Here is a 16,648-nt window from a genome sequence, read left to right as displayed (position 1 = left end):
ATGATATAGGAATGATTAAACTTACAGGTTGGAAATTAACTGAGAAAAGTTTACAGTACCTGTTTGACTTTCCAAATCTGTTCAAGAATCAGTTCTACAGCTTTTAGGAATTGAGTAGAAAACACTATGGTAGCAATTTCAACTTTTTACACTACAGTATCATCCAATGAGCTTATTCCTATCAGTCTCAATTGGTTTTAATCACAGCCCAAAATTACACTCCAGCAGGCTGCTCCTCCCAAGCTACACTGACTTCATTTGATGAGTACAGGTTCAGTCCCAAATTTGGTGTTTTCCCTTAATTAAAAAATAAGCAAGTGGTTCTCTGCAAAGTGTTAATCTGTACCATCATTTGCACACAAAAGAGCAGAAGCACACGTCTGCCTTAGCTGCAGTGGACTACCCTGGATCTGGATCACACACAGCCAGTTCCATTAAACTTCTACATATAAATAGAGATTGTCTATGTCTATAACTGTTTCACAGCTCAGTTGAGAATCTGGGTTATTCTAGGTCAGTGCTGTTTTGCTAAGGTACTAGAAGTGGTATTCACACATACCCAACTCCACTGGGTTGGTTCACAGAACACCGAATATTTTTACTTTTCTATTTATTATCATTATTCCAATTTAGTTTAAGCACCTCTGCTATTCATCCTTTTTTTCATTACACACATCAAGACAGCTAATACAAAGTAAAGCCTCAATAGACTGAAGAAAAATTTAAGCGGATACCAAAATTAGAAATAAGCTCACAACTTCAGGAAAATGTATTTTTGGAGGCAGAAGCAAAGCACGTTTCAAGAAATAACAGCATAATTCAACATGTGTCTAAAATTAACCTGGAAATGGTAATTCATAGCTTCCCCAGTTGGGAAGCACACTTTGCTGGGTCAACAGAATAAAATAGCATCTTAGTAGAAACCCTTCAGATGCTGCTGGTTTAAATAATCCATGTGATCTCTATCTACCAAGCTTTGTTGTACGTGGAAGACAAAAAATATGACATCTCAAGTGCCCCACAGCAGCTCTAAGTGCTGTTGAAACACCCTCTTTTTAAAAGACACAAAATGCACTTACACAATACAGTCACATGTTGTAGTTAAGGACCTATTTGTGTATTTCCTGCTTTGTAAAACAGCTTTCCTGTTATTAAGCAGCAAAGATGTCTCCCTAGGGATGTGCCTAGAACACTGCACACTATTGTTTCAGGAACAGTCCGAGTGCAATCCAAAGAAGCCCATGAGAAAACATCTTGAGAAAACAATATGAAGAACACAGCAGCACCCAGTGCTTTTATTAGCCACAAGATGCAGAATGTCCCCTCACTTTGAGGCACAGAGTCCTTCTGCTGCCTGCTGACCACACCTGGAGGTTAAGGGACTTCTCTTCCCAATGATTCCTAACCAAACTGCACAACTAAAGATGCCTTTGGCAAAGGCTTCTCAGCAGGTACCAGTGTTCCTCTCAAGGAGGAACTGCTTGTCATTCCTGCTGTGGAGACCAATCACTTCCCATGGAGGAGGTTTAAACATTCATCTCGCCATTCTTTGCAGTTCATGTTCCTCCAAGCACCTTCTGTTTAAGCCAGCCAAAGATGACAGACAATTTTTTACGAATTACGTGGCAGCACAGATGGAGGGAAAGAAGATGACAGGAATTTTCTTGAGGAGCTGACGTCTCAGGCAACTGAGTGGTGCTCCCCGGGGACACTTACTGCAAAGCCCACAGCCCATATGTGATCTCCAGGAAAGATCTCTAACTACAGACACCTCTATACTCAGGTCACTACAAATACAGCAAGAAAAATATTCATTGCATATTAGACATATACACTGTCTTCCTCAACCTTAAGTTCTAGCTGAGAGGTCTCTTCTGAGACACAGGAACACAGGTTTATCATGGTTATGCTAGTAATTTCTTATATTATATTTTTTTTAATGATAAAATGTCTTAATTTGATAAGCAAGCTATTGTACAGCTATTGTTCCAAGTAGTATTTGTGGAAATACATGAATTTTGTTTTTCTATTAGTTATAAAACAAGTGCCCCATGCTTATAGCCAAGAAAAGTAAAGTTTTCTGTTTCATTTGGAATAGAATAATCTGCAACTGGCTTTGCAAGTAAGTTCACTCATTCTTTTGCTGGAAGCATTTCCAATATTCCTGTTTTACTACAAACATTTAAAAAGGCTTAGGACAAAGCCTGCTCTTGTAATAACGATAAAAATAATAATTTAGTAGTTTAAGTGTCTGATATTAATATTCACATGCAAAGACCACTGAAATATCTGAGTCTAAAAATATTATAAAAGAAATGAAGTTGTTAATGAGTGTTATTTCTAAAACTTTCCCCAAAGGACTGCTAGTTCTCTTTAAGAAAAGGATGAGCTTTCATTAAAAGAATTTCACCACAGATGTTCCCAGCTGTTCTGCTTCCTGCCTAACAAGAAGTATTCCCACAACATCACATCCAAACTGTTTACATGAGCATCCTGAGGAAGAAACTATACTTGCTATGAATGTGAAAGCAGCACACTACTCTGGTAAGAAGTAGCAAAAATAAATTCAGCCAGGACTTGAACACTGGACCCAGGGCTATTAGCACCCTTGCTACAACCATTAGATGCAAAGATGATACCAATGAAAGGTTCATACATAGCAACTGTAAAGAAATATCTCTGCCAGATACAAGCCAAGTTACTTAAGGTGGGTTATTTCTCCTTTTGAGTACATGGACAACTAAATTTAAATCTTCTACTAAAAAAATAAAAATTAAAAAAAAAAAAAAGAAAATCCTGTTCAAGATCTAAGTAATACTGCTGATGCATTCATTGAAGATCAAATGCTATTTTCTTTGTCCTATGGGACAGAGAACAAAATACTCTGTGACCAGGAAAAGGTAATAGGGAAGAACGTTGTTGGTGATCATGGTTGGAAAGGGGCTGGTGATACCACTAACTATAATCTAAATATTAATTAAGAATTCTGCAGCACTGGTTTAATGTATTATAATGGTAAAACTAATTGCTTATATCCTCTTAAAAATAAGATTTAATTCAATCTAATCTTTCCAACTCAAGACTACTCCATCAGCCCACAGACAGCAGATAGGCCTAAAGAACAACAGAGTACAAGTGAACTCAGCACACTGGCAGCTCAACCAATGCAGCCTTAACTGAATTCTGTTCTTGGGGAAGAAAAGCCAATAGAGATGGGGGTCTGCTTGCAAATAATTATTCTAGTTAGTTTCTGGTACAGTATTTGATGAAACTGTCTAGAGCTCTTCTAAACACCAGCACTTGTCCTAAAGGCATCAGACCTATTAACTTTGGACCTAGGTTATTCCTACACATCATGTCATTCAGGTATTAGAATTTTTTTTAAATAATTAAAAATAGAGGAGATACTGCTTCACTACCTCACACTAAATTGACAGAATCTATAAATATCTTGCCAGTGACTGTGGTTAAGAGTAGTGTGGTCCCAATCTACTCAGTACTGCCCTCCAGAGGGTTTACCATATAATTATATTTGATTAATTGAATATGCAAGAAACTTTTTCCCTTCTACCCCCCTCCTACATCAGTTTACTGGGCCAACAAAGAGAGTGACACAAAACAGCGAGCCAACTGGCTGCAAATACTCCAAGCATTGCATTATAGCACTGACGTTTCATAGTATCATCTTCCTCTAAAGAGCTATTTCTTTACGCCTTAGAAAGTTCAAATTAAAAGGACTGAAGAGGTAGCAATGTTTTATTTGTCTGAATGCTGCAAGCCATTTTACTATGGTAACAGATTCATTTTCACAAGCTGCAAAACAGGTAGAGACAGCTTCTAAAAGTTTAAGTCCAGCTTTACCACACTGGAAATCCCCTGAAGTAATTTAAAAGCTATTCAGGTTTGTAAGAGTAATTTTAGCTGCCTCTCACTTCCAAAACCCCAACCTATGTCACACCAACAGAAGATGCAGTGAGACCCTTTTCACTTAGACATACTAACTGGTAACAAATGCACAAAGAATATGCAATGATCCTAAAAGAGATAATTAACTACATATTTTATATCCACTCTCCAATTAACTATTTTTCTATGATATTTAACTAGAAGATGTAATTCTATTTATTTCATGCTGACAAATATATGAGGCATCCTTACCACATAATTAATCTAAGTGAAGGGATAACAAAATTCAACATCAGTCACTGCTGTGGACCCAGAATGCAAAACCTGCCATACATCTGCTCTTCACAGCACTCTTGCTTCTTCATTCTCTAAAGATCTAATTTTTTTTTTTTTTTTTGAGCAAAGCTCTTCACATTCATTTTAATGCTTTATTGAAAATATACACAGTTTAAGTGTGAACATCACACAACAGTTATTGTTTTGACTTTGCTGGGGCTTTTTGGTAGGGTTTTTTTTGTTAATTTATTTATTTTACTTTTAAATCATTTCCTTTCTGCTGTCCAGGCTTCTTTTGAAAAGAATTAGTGTTATCTTCATTTTATACCCATTGTAAAAACAGTAATTGGATGAGCCTTTGTATAGAACTTACACACCAGAACACAGAACCCTGCCACCTGAAAATAAGAACCTCCATTTAGTCATTGCCTACATGCCTACTGAAGCTCTGGCCTATGAAGATCAAAACCAAGCACATCAGGCAGGTCCTTTAGTAGCCAGTGTTGAGATTCAGTCAGAAGCAGAGTCTCACTGACTTCAACAGGAACATGATTATATCCAACAGCCCCATGACAAATAGTTTCCAGCTATTAAACTTCATTTGCTCAGAATAGATAAGTTGGCTTTACTTTTGAACTATATTTTTCCTTGGGAGGTGACAAATATTTACCACACTTAGCCTGTATCAAATCTCTTTTAGGCTTAGAACACTCAGTAGTGTCAGGTATGTTTGGTGTATTTCTACAGTTCTATATTAAAAACTGTAGTTTCAGAGATTAATCAGTACTTTAGCTCCTCTTTGGGGGTACCAGGGCAGAGTGGGAGAAGCATATAAACATTTTAGGAACTTGTGACACCTGAAGCTTTCCGAGTCCTCCTTTAAGAGCATTGCTTAGCCACATGAAGCAGTAATCTGAGAGTTCCCAAAGTGATCTGAAACAGGATTTAAGGAAGGAATTGTACTGGAAAGGGATGTCACCTACTAAAACAAAAAGGTCTGTGATGTTTGCTTGTTGCTAGTAGGGCAAAAAGGGAATTTTTAAAGTTGGTATTGCTGTAATGATATCAGCTACTGTTTGTCCTCTGAGGCACCTCTTCTCAACGTAACAAGACAGTAGGTAGGTGTTGTAAGAAACAGAAGTCACCAGAGAGATAAGACTAAGTGCAGCTTCCTTAGGGGGAAAAAAAGGAACAGGAAGAGTAGCAAGAAGCGCTGGATGAAAACATTGATTCAAAACCATCTACCATAAAAGCAACAGTACAGCTCAGTATGCAGTCCTTGAAAAATTCTGAACAAAAGGCACAAGAGCTTTGACCTCCATTTGCAAAACTAGTTTCTTGTCTAGAATTTGATCTTTATGCAAAAGAAAACAAGTAACTCAAAATTACTATTTTTAATAATTCATAAAAGCATGTCTTTCTTTGGCAGTTTATACAGAACCACAGAGATCATGATTTACTCTGTCACATCACTGATGCATGAAGAACATAAGAGCACATTAGTCACTCCACAGTAAAAGTCTTTAATAGTTTGATAATGGAACCAAATGTTATATTTCATCAATGAAAGACAAGTTCACTCTTAACTCTCATATCTACCATTTTTATGCAGCATTGAAACAGGAGATTTTTGTTACAGTTACTTGCAGAATGGGTAAATAAGGTATTTTCAGAGGTGCACCAGTGTTGTTGTGCTGGAGAGAGCACTCACTACATACAGCTAACAATGCAGATGAACTATCAGTAGCTGAGAAAAAAGACACTTCAACATCTGCCTGCATGTAAAGGGAGAAGAAACTTCTGGATATGATGATCTTGAAGCAGTGTAGAACAGAGCAATGGAAGATAAGATACAAGGCAACAAGCTGAATGGCTGTAAGACACTTTAAATTTTACAGTAGATTTCCTTTGGATTTATTCTATGCCTTAAAAAAAAAAATCCAATTTTATTTGGCATGCCCTGAGCAGGCTGTATACTTACACTGCAGGTACTTGAACTACTCCCATTACTTTGACACCACCACAAAACCAAGACTTAAGAAGTGAAAATGTACTCCAGCCCAAGGATCTGTTTCAGTATAAATGCAGTGACTAATCTAGACTAACTTAACACTAGTGTTAACACCTGCTTGTCCAGCCATACTCCATACCGTGAAGAAACTGAGGAAGGGTGGTGCAAAATATCTTCAAATCAGAATGAAAATGCAATCCTCTTCCTCCCAATACTGCTTACATGCTGACTTCACCAAGTTACTGAACTGCAAACTGTCAGCCAGGACATGGTAACAGAGGAACCCAACTTGACCTACGCTCTAGACTATTTTAAAACTCTGTTTCCACAACTGCTGTAAGTATCTTATGGATGCTCTACAGTCATATGGAACCTCCAGTCTGCACTATTATGAAAAGGATAAAAGAATGAACTCTGTGGTACTGCTCATGGAAAGTGCAATCAGCTCTAAGACTGGGACTGAATGTTGCTTACATAACAGTTATATTCACACTCCTGCACAGACCCTGAGATTGTTTTTTTTACAATTCCCTCCCTCATTTTCAGTACAGTCACCAGTCTATTCTATTTCTTACTGCTTATGTGACCTTAGAAAAGCCATGTAGTCTTAATCCAATTAAACTACTACAAGAAAAGATACTCATCCTGGTGCTTCAGAACCAATTATAGCTACTCCTGGCATTAGGAAAAACAAAACAGCAAACCAAAACCAAACCAAACAAATGAAAAAACCACGAACCTTTTACATGTGATATACACCACTGATGCCTGATATACTGATGCCATGTTTTATGAACCTGAACTAATCACTAACAAGCTTTGATGCATCCCACTGCTTCTAAAGCCACAGCATATCTATACGTACTTGCACTCTCCACTACAGCGTATGACCTGGTTTTCAGATGCCCTACTTTTTTTGTAAATTCATCTCTAGTTAACAACTGGTCAGCCTTCTGCTAATAAACTGACTTCTTACAAGACACAGAGACACAGCAAGGCAGTCAGGAAACCAGTCAAAAACCTCTTTAAGCTTTCAATGCTATACCACTACCCTGCACATACAGAAAACACAGAAGGTCTATTCAACACTTATTAGTGAAGTGCTGCTGAACTGGAACACAGGGCCAACAATATTTTACATGCTGTATTTAGCAGAAGCATCCTGTAGACAGGTTTTGCTTTCACATCCACTCAAAACACAGCCACAAATGGATTCTTAAAATTGTAAAAATCCTATGGTACATGCATTGACATCTATTTTCATTTTTCAAAATTATACAAATTTCAGTAGCAGTTAATGAACAGCTGAAAGATTAAACATTATCTCTCTCTCTATTAAGATTTTTGTCCATGGATATGCAGGTATTAGCAACAGCAAAGATGTAGGTATTTGCACAAAGACTTATTTACAGAAGAATTTTTAAAATTGAGGTATTTTAATCCTAACTTTAAACCATGAAAGCAAGCTATGAACAGAAGCCTTTAATACATTTGTATAGTCAGCCTGTATTATGTTCAGAACTTAATTTAGCATCCAGGAGAAAATCAAACTGGATTTACTTTGCCAGGGATAAGTAATGACAAGGAGAGTGTTTTAAGCAGATAGATGAAACGCCAGGACAGGAAGGAAAAGCTGACTGGTAGAACTGAACTCCAAAAAATAAAAGCAAAGAGGGTGGTGTTCAAGAGAGCAAGGAAACGCCTGAGAGGAACTGCTTCTGCAAAACTAGTTTATGTAGCTGCTTGCTCCTCCCAAAGTAACATGCAATGAAATTTCAAATAGTGCAGTGGAGGAAAAAAAGAATTATATAATATGCAGGCTGCCATGGTTTTCTAAAGATGTCAAACATCTTAGCTAAAACAAACACCAAATAACTGCCACCCCCCACCAAAATGACACACATGTACTGGAACAAAGCTCTGCTTCCCTAATCTTGTTTCCATTACAGATACTTGCTTCATTTGCTTTGCCCTGCACCAAAGAAGAAAACCAGGTCAGATTGCAGCTGAGAGTTCTCTGGTGATTTTTCATCCTTGCTGTTTTGGGGGTTTGTGGCTTTGGGTTTCCTTGTTGTTTTGTTTGGGTTTTTTTGTGGGGTGAGAGGCAAGGACACTGATTTTTTTTTTGGGGGGGGGGAAATCGGGGTTTTTTTGGTTGTTTTTTTTAAAGTAATACACACACTTGTCTTTAATTTTTCTAAAACTTCGTAATGTTTAGGTTTAGGTTTATATCAATACAAGTAAGCATAAAAGTTTGCTTGTTCTACTTGCAAATAAATTGTTTAGCATGACTTGTAGAACAGATATCTGCATGTAACTATTCACATATTTCTCACAGACAGACAGCCACATCATGACTATATTCATTCCACTTCCCTCCCTTTCACCCCCCCACATCTAATCAAGGTATATAAGAGATAGCGCTCCCAGCAGATAATCATTAAAATCAGTAGATAAATATTTAATAGTTCAGACTTCCTCATTCTATTTTTGGATTTGTGGGAGGAAAGAACAAATTCCAATTTGCATTTCATAAACAGAAAAAGCATCTTCCAAATGAGCACCTCAGCATGGGTGCAATGGATATACACAGGATATGAAACTACTTTTCTCAAAGTCAGACTTCTGTATGAAATTCAAACACTTTCATTTTATTTGCTAAAAAGCTACTGTTGAAGTAAACAAGATACTCCCTCGATGCATGCTCTAATCATCATATTAAAAAAAACAACCCACAAACCTGTACGAAATACAACAGTGCTTTTCTTGTAGCCAGAAGGTAGACGAATATTTCGGAGCAACCCCTTCGCTGTCAGCCGTATATGCATGTTGGATAAGGAAAATTTCGGGGACCATAACATGTCTTCAGTGCAATTGGAAGATAAACAGGAAAGAAACAGCCTCCATGTACTGTCACATACTATGTTTTCAAATCAGGACAGGCAGAAGTCAGGCAAGGCAATCCTTGCTAAAGAAAACACGCTTGAAGAAATAATCAAGTCTCCATTCCTTAGCTCTTATTCTTTATGCACAGGCAAGCAAAAAAAATCAGTAAAAGCAGATATCCACAGCGTAAATGCTGCTGGCAACTTCCCCTCACCAGATGTTGTGGGAACAAAGCTTGTCCTCAGAATAAAACCGACTTAGTGATTCAGAAAACCAACAGCCTCTGAATTGCATCACAGCGTTGACGCTTAATGTGCTATGGGACTCCGTGGGGCTGGGAGCTAGAAAAGGGAGGAGTAAAAGGAGGGAGGAGGAAGAGAAAGTGGGTGGTCTCCCCTGCTGAATATATCACCCAGCAATGTCACAGACCATGGAATTGTTCTTTGGAGACTGTTAAGGAGATTATTTGAATATTTCTTTAGACATATTTCAGGCTCCCCTCTTGGAGAATCCCTTCAGGGTGACTTTTTTTTTTTAAACAACGTTCTTTCAATCGACATGAATTTATCAAAACAGATTTATCAGTTAGCATTTTCTACCAGTTTCTTCTGATATTAAATATTATGTCAACAGTTAAAGTCATAACAAATCTGGAAATAAGTCTATTCTCTAAGAACAATTCAGTATTTGAAATCTGCTTAAGGCAAATACTGTTTAACTTGGCAACTCGACACTGCAGATGCTTTCATTTATCAGAAGAAGAGCAAAGAAGGAGGCATCAATTTCATATTAGAACAGATCTTTGCCAGCTGGGTTTTGAAGGGACCCAAACATAGTAGCAAACAGTGTTACAGGAGTAGCTTCAAAATAGATGTCATCTCCGTATTTAATTAATGCTATTTTAAAGTATTTATTCCTACTATTTAATGAGCTCCAAAGTTTTGTGCATACCTTGGTCCCTTTCAGCTTGCACTAGGAAAAATAAAAGTAGAAATTAGAAAACAGAGGAGTAACTATTTTACAGGAACTAGAAAATGCCACATTTTTCACCTACGACCATGACTAAAAATGCATGACAGCGAGACACTATGGGCTTGCACTGGCCACCTTCCTGTGTGAAGGGAAATATTTCATTACTTTGCCCACAGTCAGCAGCTGCCTTGCCAGGCAGCCACAGGAGCAGGGACCACCCAAGCATCTCCCAGACAACACAGAAGACAAGACAGTACGAGCCTGTAACTTCTTTTGGGTTGCTTGAAAAGCTGCCCTCGACAGCCTTCGTGTCTTTCTAGAGACAACAAAATTAGGTATATTTCCACTGTTCTCACACTTCTACCACTTCACCAAATCATAGCTAATGCTCCCTAGCACCTATCCCTCTGAAAGTTTTTCCAGTTCCAGAAACCATTAATCTCTCTTGCTCAGAAGCACATTTAACCCAAAGAAAGCATGACCACAGTGATAGGTCTCATCCCAGCAGTGCCTTTCCTCTCCTCTCCTTACCACATATCTATTCTATTTTAATTGCATGTTTTACTTGCTCAAAACATGTAACATTTTAAAGTCTCTAATACTTATTTAGCACATCAGCTAGAGCTAAAAAAAAGCAATTTTTCGCTTTATCCTGGTCTCTGGGTATCCCTAGCATCACACAAACCAGTGCAGTCACAATAAAGCAGCTCATTGTAAGCAGAGCAGAAGAGTCCTAGCCTAAGCATTGAGACTGCCAGACCCACCACACCAACCTCCTCAGAGTACTGCAGGAGACCACTACTGAATGGTTTATGATCACACACCACATTATTTATGTCCCAGCACAGTGATGTACCACCAACCCTGAAGTACTACAACACAACTTTGGTACACACAAAACCATTCAAAATAAATACAAAGCAAGTAAATTAGCTTTTTTGTCTGGTTCCCAGGGCAGCCTCTGCATGCAGAGGGGCATGCATGTCATTACTGCTATAAAATCCTCATCTGTTCCTCTAGTCTGAAGAGCTTTGCAACAGCAGTGTGCATTCACCTCTCTTCCCAACAGCGTGCGGGTCCAGACCCTTCCTAATCCAACACCACTCTCAAAGACATTATCTCCTTTCTGTGCTGGAAGATCATTACATTTTGAAACCAGTGTCAGTAGTACACCAGAAGGCTTGTTACAGCACATTACAGTAGCCTTGAATATTCAGCATATTTCATTAGCCCACCTCTTAAAGGTGATGAGCATTATCAAATCCTCTCTTAACAAAAGCATCTTGAGATTTTGACCAGGCCTACAGCCAGTCTTCAAAACCTATTCAACACCCAGGCATACTCACTGTTAGCTTCTGCCAGGGCCCTTCATTTTGTTTTCCTTCTACAGTCCTTGGCTCCCCCAGGGAAGGACTACTCCATGAAGTACATGGTGTCTTACCATCTCAATTTGATGCTCAGACTGAAACAGTCCAATCAGGTTAAAAAAAAACACACACACACACACAAAAAATCCTCACAAAAAACCAAAAAGCATCCAAACAAATAACAAAAATAATAAAAAAAAAGAAAACCCACAAAAACCCCAACACATGACACCCAAAAAACCCCAGCCTACCACTTCTCTCCACCTGGGCCTGGGAGAAAGCCACACACCAGCCTATAAAACCATTAGTTGAAGTACTCCACAGAAACCATAACTTCCTTCCTAGGAACAGGAGCTAGAACAAAGAATCTCTAGAGGGTAAGAATGATGTAACAAACCAGTCTGGAAGCCGGATGAAATGACTCACCAGGCAAAATACAAGCAGATAAAAGCTCTATATAGACATAAAAGACCCTTGCAGCAGAGGCCAAAACTCCTCTTAGAAATAGAAATAACACATTCACTGCCCCCGCTTACCCATTCTGAGTCTGAGTGAAAATACACCATGAAGAAACAAATACAGCATCAATTTTTCAGGGAAACTTCTGAGGAAAATGGCTTTTTTGCCTCTGGTGCTGGAATCCTGCAAACCCCACAAACCTGTTACAAGTCTGCTTTATGCAGAAGCAGGAGATGACAACACTAATAGAAAGCAATAGGGGCACATCAGTCCCACCTAGCACCCAGCTCTGACAGCAGCCAGGAAGAGGAATGCCCATCATCCCTATGTGAATAGCTCCCAGGAAGTATTTAACTTAGAGACACTACTCCAACATAGCATTACCAGAACTCTGCCTTACACCATGGTACACTCCACCACACTGGTGCCTCTGTGGTGTTTCCTCAGCTCAGAAAAACTGCACCTCCAAGTCTGCATCTGCAATGACCAAGAGTGCCTGGTGCTGGCAGGGTATAAAGCTAGGATTTAATCCATGGGATCCTAACACAGCATGCCAGGATCTTGTGCTGTCTACATTTCATGCATAACATGAGGATCACAAAGAGGTCTTTTTCTATCCTGACACTGGATAAGGGCAATGGAAAATAGCACCAGAAAACAGCAAAATAAATGGAAAGAAATAAACAGCCCAGACAGAGGACAAGAGAGCTGACAGATTTTATTTACTGGCACCTTACTGCTGGCTTCCCTCCAACACCAAGGAAAAAATTGGTGATCAAGAGGGAGAAAGGAGCTCTCTCCCATTATGACCACATAATTTCATCAGTATTACTAAATGCATCAATCCCTTATGATACAATCAGTTTGATGGTGAGGCTAAACCTATTTTAACCCCAGCATATTTAACATATCTGCCACTCCTTGGGAACTTTGGCAATGTGACAAGAAAGGAGCAAAGGGCACTGGCATCAATAGGCTCTTCGATTCAGCCTCATGGGGCCAAGTCTGCAGCATCTGTATGGGATTCTGATGTCTCTCTTCCTCTTTCCACATTCAATAATCACCAAGAAAGCCATTAGAGCACCATAAGTCTCTCACTGCAAAGAAGTCTAAATCAGAGGCTACATCTTTAGATCCAAAAGGCCCATGTAGAAGACAACTGCCTCCTTGTCACAAGACAGCACAGGCAGTATGGAGCAGATGGATTTTCCTGGCATGTTTTAACTCAGGAAGAACAGAGAGGTTATCACTTACGCAAAGACAGACAAGAAAAGCAGGAACCTACCAAGAGCCAAAGGGTCATCTGTGTCCTCATTTTTTATTTCTGGAAAATTACTGCCCGCACCCCCCCTCCACTTTCCTGGGACCACCTTGCTCCAGGCCAGCACTTGGGTTTGAGAAGCCGTCCTGCTGTCACACCAAATGCAGCTTTGGGACTTATTTTAAGCACCAATCCTTCCCTGAAAAGAAAAGCAAACCTCTTCCCACATCAGGGCAGGAACTAAGAATCCTAAATAATTCAAGTTTTTTTCTAGTACACAGAAGCTTTTAGCCATTATACATTCAGCAGCCTGTCAAATAGTATGTAATGCTGCAGTGGATTTCCAAGCAAACAGCTACAAGAATCAGGCTGATCTGTCTCTCACGCAACAGTGATGTGGCATTTACAGCACCTTCACTCTTTCAGAATTAAGAACTACAGCAAAAGACCATGAAAGTAGTTTAATTTTAACGTAAGGGAGAAGCAAGTTATTTTCCATGTGTATGATGTCCCTTACAGAGTAGCATTTTTGTTAAAGCTGTCTCAGACAAAATGCCACAGTGCTTTTAAGAATAACTGCTACTTGACAACAGTGGAAAATGTCACTAATATTAGGACATGCCTTAAAATATCAAGTATCAAAGATGTAGCCTGATGCAACAAACCCCCCAACTTCTCTGTGCTAGAGATTTTTGCTCTTTAGTAATGGGCTAGGTGTATACAGGAATCCTTGCAAGCTCAGGTCCCAAGTAACAGAGGAAAAATAAAATACAGACAAAAATGCATTTTACATGCTGTTGACCTATCTTTGACACAAGATCCACAAGTTTCACACCTGGCAGACAATTCCATATTTTTTAAATATTACATCAACTTTTCTTCTGAACAGGAATCAATGACAGCTATGTGTAGCTACTCTGTCTGCCAAAAGAGACAAAAGTGGAACCAGAACAAGTTAGAAAATGTCAAAATAACTTTTCTTGAAAATATTGTAAGAGGACATCAAGAGTCAGGTTTGGGTTGCCTCATATACCTCACCTCAAAGCTAAGGAAGAACACCAGTACAATGACACCAAATTACTCACTGCTTACTAACACTTGGAACAACGTGCACAATCTAAGGAACACAAGAGGGTCAAAGAAAAAAACAAGCCTGATAATTTCAGAAGAGATCATACTTAGGTTTAACTGGAGAGAGAGGGACAAGAAGACAGAGCAAGAAGTATGTTCCAGGATGGTATTTTCAAGGTGGTGATGTAATCATAGAATGATACAATCTGGCATATTGGGAGGGACCCACCAGGATCACCAAGTCCAACTCCTGTGCCTGAGAGAACCACACCATGTGCCTGAGAGCATCAGCACTGTACACAGCATCACAGTTAGGAGTAAAAAAATTCTTTGCTACTGGTCCAACATCCCAGTGGTCAGTCAAAGCCAAAACAAAAATTTATTGTTCTCTTAAATACTGAAAATAATGAGATTTTAGATGCTTCACAATTAGTTCAGATACAAGAATAACAAAAGCACCATCTCTGGCTAATGAAATCTACAACTTCAAGCCATTAGGAGAGACTTCAATGATAGATATAAATGATAGAAAAACCTTGAATTCCAGCTGATACAATCTCTGGATATCCATTTCAGCTGCACCCCTCTATTCATGCAGAGGTTGACCTATTCAGTATATAGACAACTGTGAGAAAAAATGCAGATCTGTGTTCTTCCCTTCTGTGTCTTGTTATTGGGAAACAAGAAAAATACAATGGAAGGGAACCTCAGACAATCCTCCCAACATCAAAATAAACACCACAGAAGTGAACTGCCCTCAATCACCCTCTTCCACAGAAAACCTGTGTATTTCCACATCACCAAGGGTCTGGAGTATGGCTGTGCAGATCTGGAGAATAAGTTTCTGAGAGAAGTTTGGAATTAAATAAATATCTCTGAAATACTTCAAGTAAAATCCAGAAAACAGGTCCTTCCTTAGAAGCATTAACAGAGGAAACAGACCTTGGGAGTGTGAAAACCATTTGGGTTATGCTACAAAAGGCCCTAATGAATGATGCTCTGTTGCTGTAGGAAAATGATAGGACCCACATCAAATTCTCATTGCTGAAACTGTCATAATAATACCTACATTTTCAGTCCAGCAATTTGAAAAATTCCCAACAGAATAGCACCATTTGAACAGCACTGGTCTATGTGTTATTCCATAAAAGGCCCTAAAGTTTTAAATTTTTTTTTTTTTTTAAAGGTAACTGTTGAAAGCACAAGGAGTAGTGCTGATTTTCAGCAAGGACAAGAAATGAGACAACTTTCTCAAAGCATTAATTTTCAGAAATTTGGGAAGTTTAGGAAGAAGATGAGGAACATGCACACAAACACACTTACTCAAAGGGCCAATCTGGAATACATTGAGACTGTGTGGACACTATGTTTGTCAGAGCAGAGAACAGGATGAAAAAAAAAAAAAAACAACAGAAAAACAACTGTCTCAGGAAAACATTACATATTAAAACAAACAAACAAAACACTCTAAACAGATTAGTTCAGAGTGGCATTCCCAGAACATCAGCACCAACAACTTCCCTTTGAAGGCTTCTGGAGCACAGTAGTTCCTCACCAAATTAATTAAATCCTTAGATCCAGTTGTACTGTATTGGTAATGCTGGAGAATTCTGGCCAAGAATGTAACGACTACTGGGTTTCAAAGGTTATTTTATGGTTACAGATATTTCTTTAACTCTTCACAATATTAATAATTTTATCTCCCTAATGAACACATTTTGTAAGAAACCAATTCATACAGATTTAGATGAATTCTGCATCTATTTTATATAGATGTGGCACAAGGAAGACCTGCTTTTATAGTCAGTTCACATTTAATAGCTACACCATTTCAGAAGCTTTGCTGGCTGTTTTTAAGAACATTCCTTATTAGCCTGAAGGCATTCTAGGGCTACATCACATGATAATTAAGTCATTCAGACAGTCTTCATAGTTCACTTGCATGAAAAAACATCTAAAAAAAAGGAAATAGCTGCCTTTACATTGCAGCCAGAAAGGCAACAAGTTAGAGTAAACTTGATCTTTTTCTTTTCAAGAGACAAAGCCCAAAGACTAACTTACACTATTCAACTCCATGAATTTCCAATCTGTAGAATATTAACTAATAATAAATCTGTTGTTTGTTCTTCAGCCCACAGAGTTTACACACTGTCAAGTTTTTCTGCAACATGTCTAATCTTTCCTTCTAGACAGAGGGGTAAAGACAGAAAAACTGACTAACCCAACATATTTACAGAAGCTGAAGCTCTTAACACAAGACATGGAGAATTCAGTCTCAGTCTCAACACATCTATATTGATATTCCTTGTTATAACCACTCAGAGATGCTACTTCTGCATTGTGGAATACCTAGACCAAAATCTTCCCCTGCTTCAACAAGCACTGCTTTCTTTAAGCCTGGAATGCTTTAAGCACTGTACAAACTACTAGCTGTTAAGA

The 16,648-nt window shown here is 38.7% G+C and overlaps 1 protein-coding gene across 13 annotated transcripts in view; it reads right to left on the bottom strand.

Annotated features, from left to right (window-relative positions):
* MTUS1 (microtubule associated scaffold protein 1) overlaps nt 1-16,648 on the bottom strand; it is a 116,747-nt gene that overhangs the window by 43,796 nt on the left and 56,303 nt on the right. Inside the window, exon 1 of one of the 13 annotated variants that reach the window (XM_071743435.1) lies at nt 8,934-9,391. The exons of the other annotated variants lie outside the window; for them this stretch is intronic. Coding sequence (XP_071599536.1) covers nt 8,934-9,054 — 121 coding nt within the window. The 5' untranslated portion in view covers nt 9,055-9,391. Of the gene's footprint in view, nt 1-8,933; nt 9,392-16,648 lie in introns of those variants that run through there. 13 annotated transcript variants of the gene reach the window in all.

Source organism: Heliangelus exortis, chromosome 4 (assembly GCF_036169615.1).
Source record: "Heliangelus exortis chromosome 4, bHelExo1.hap1, whole genome shotgun sequence".
NCBI classification, from domain to species: Eukaryota; Metazoa; Chordata; class Aves; order Apodiformes; family Trochilidae; genus Heliangelus; species Heliangelus exortis.
This window is presented reverse-complemented; position numbering and strand designations above follow the sequence as displayed.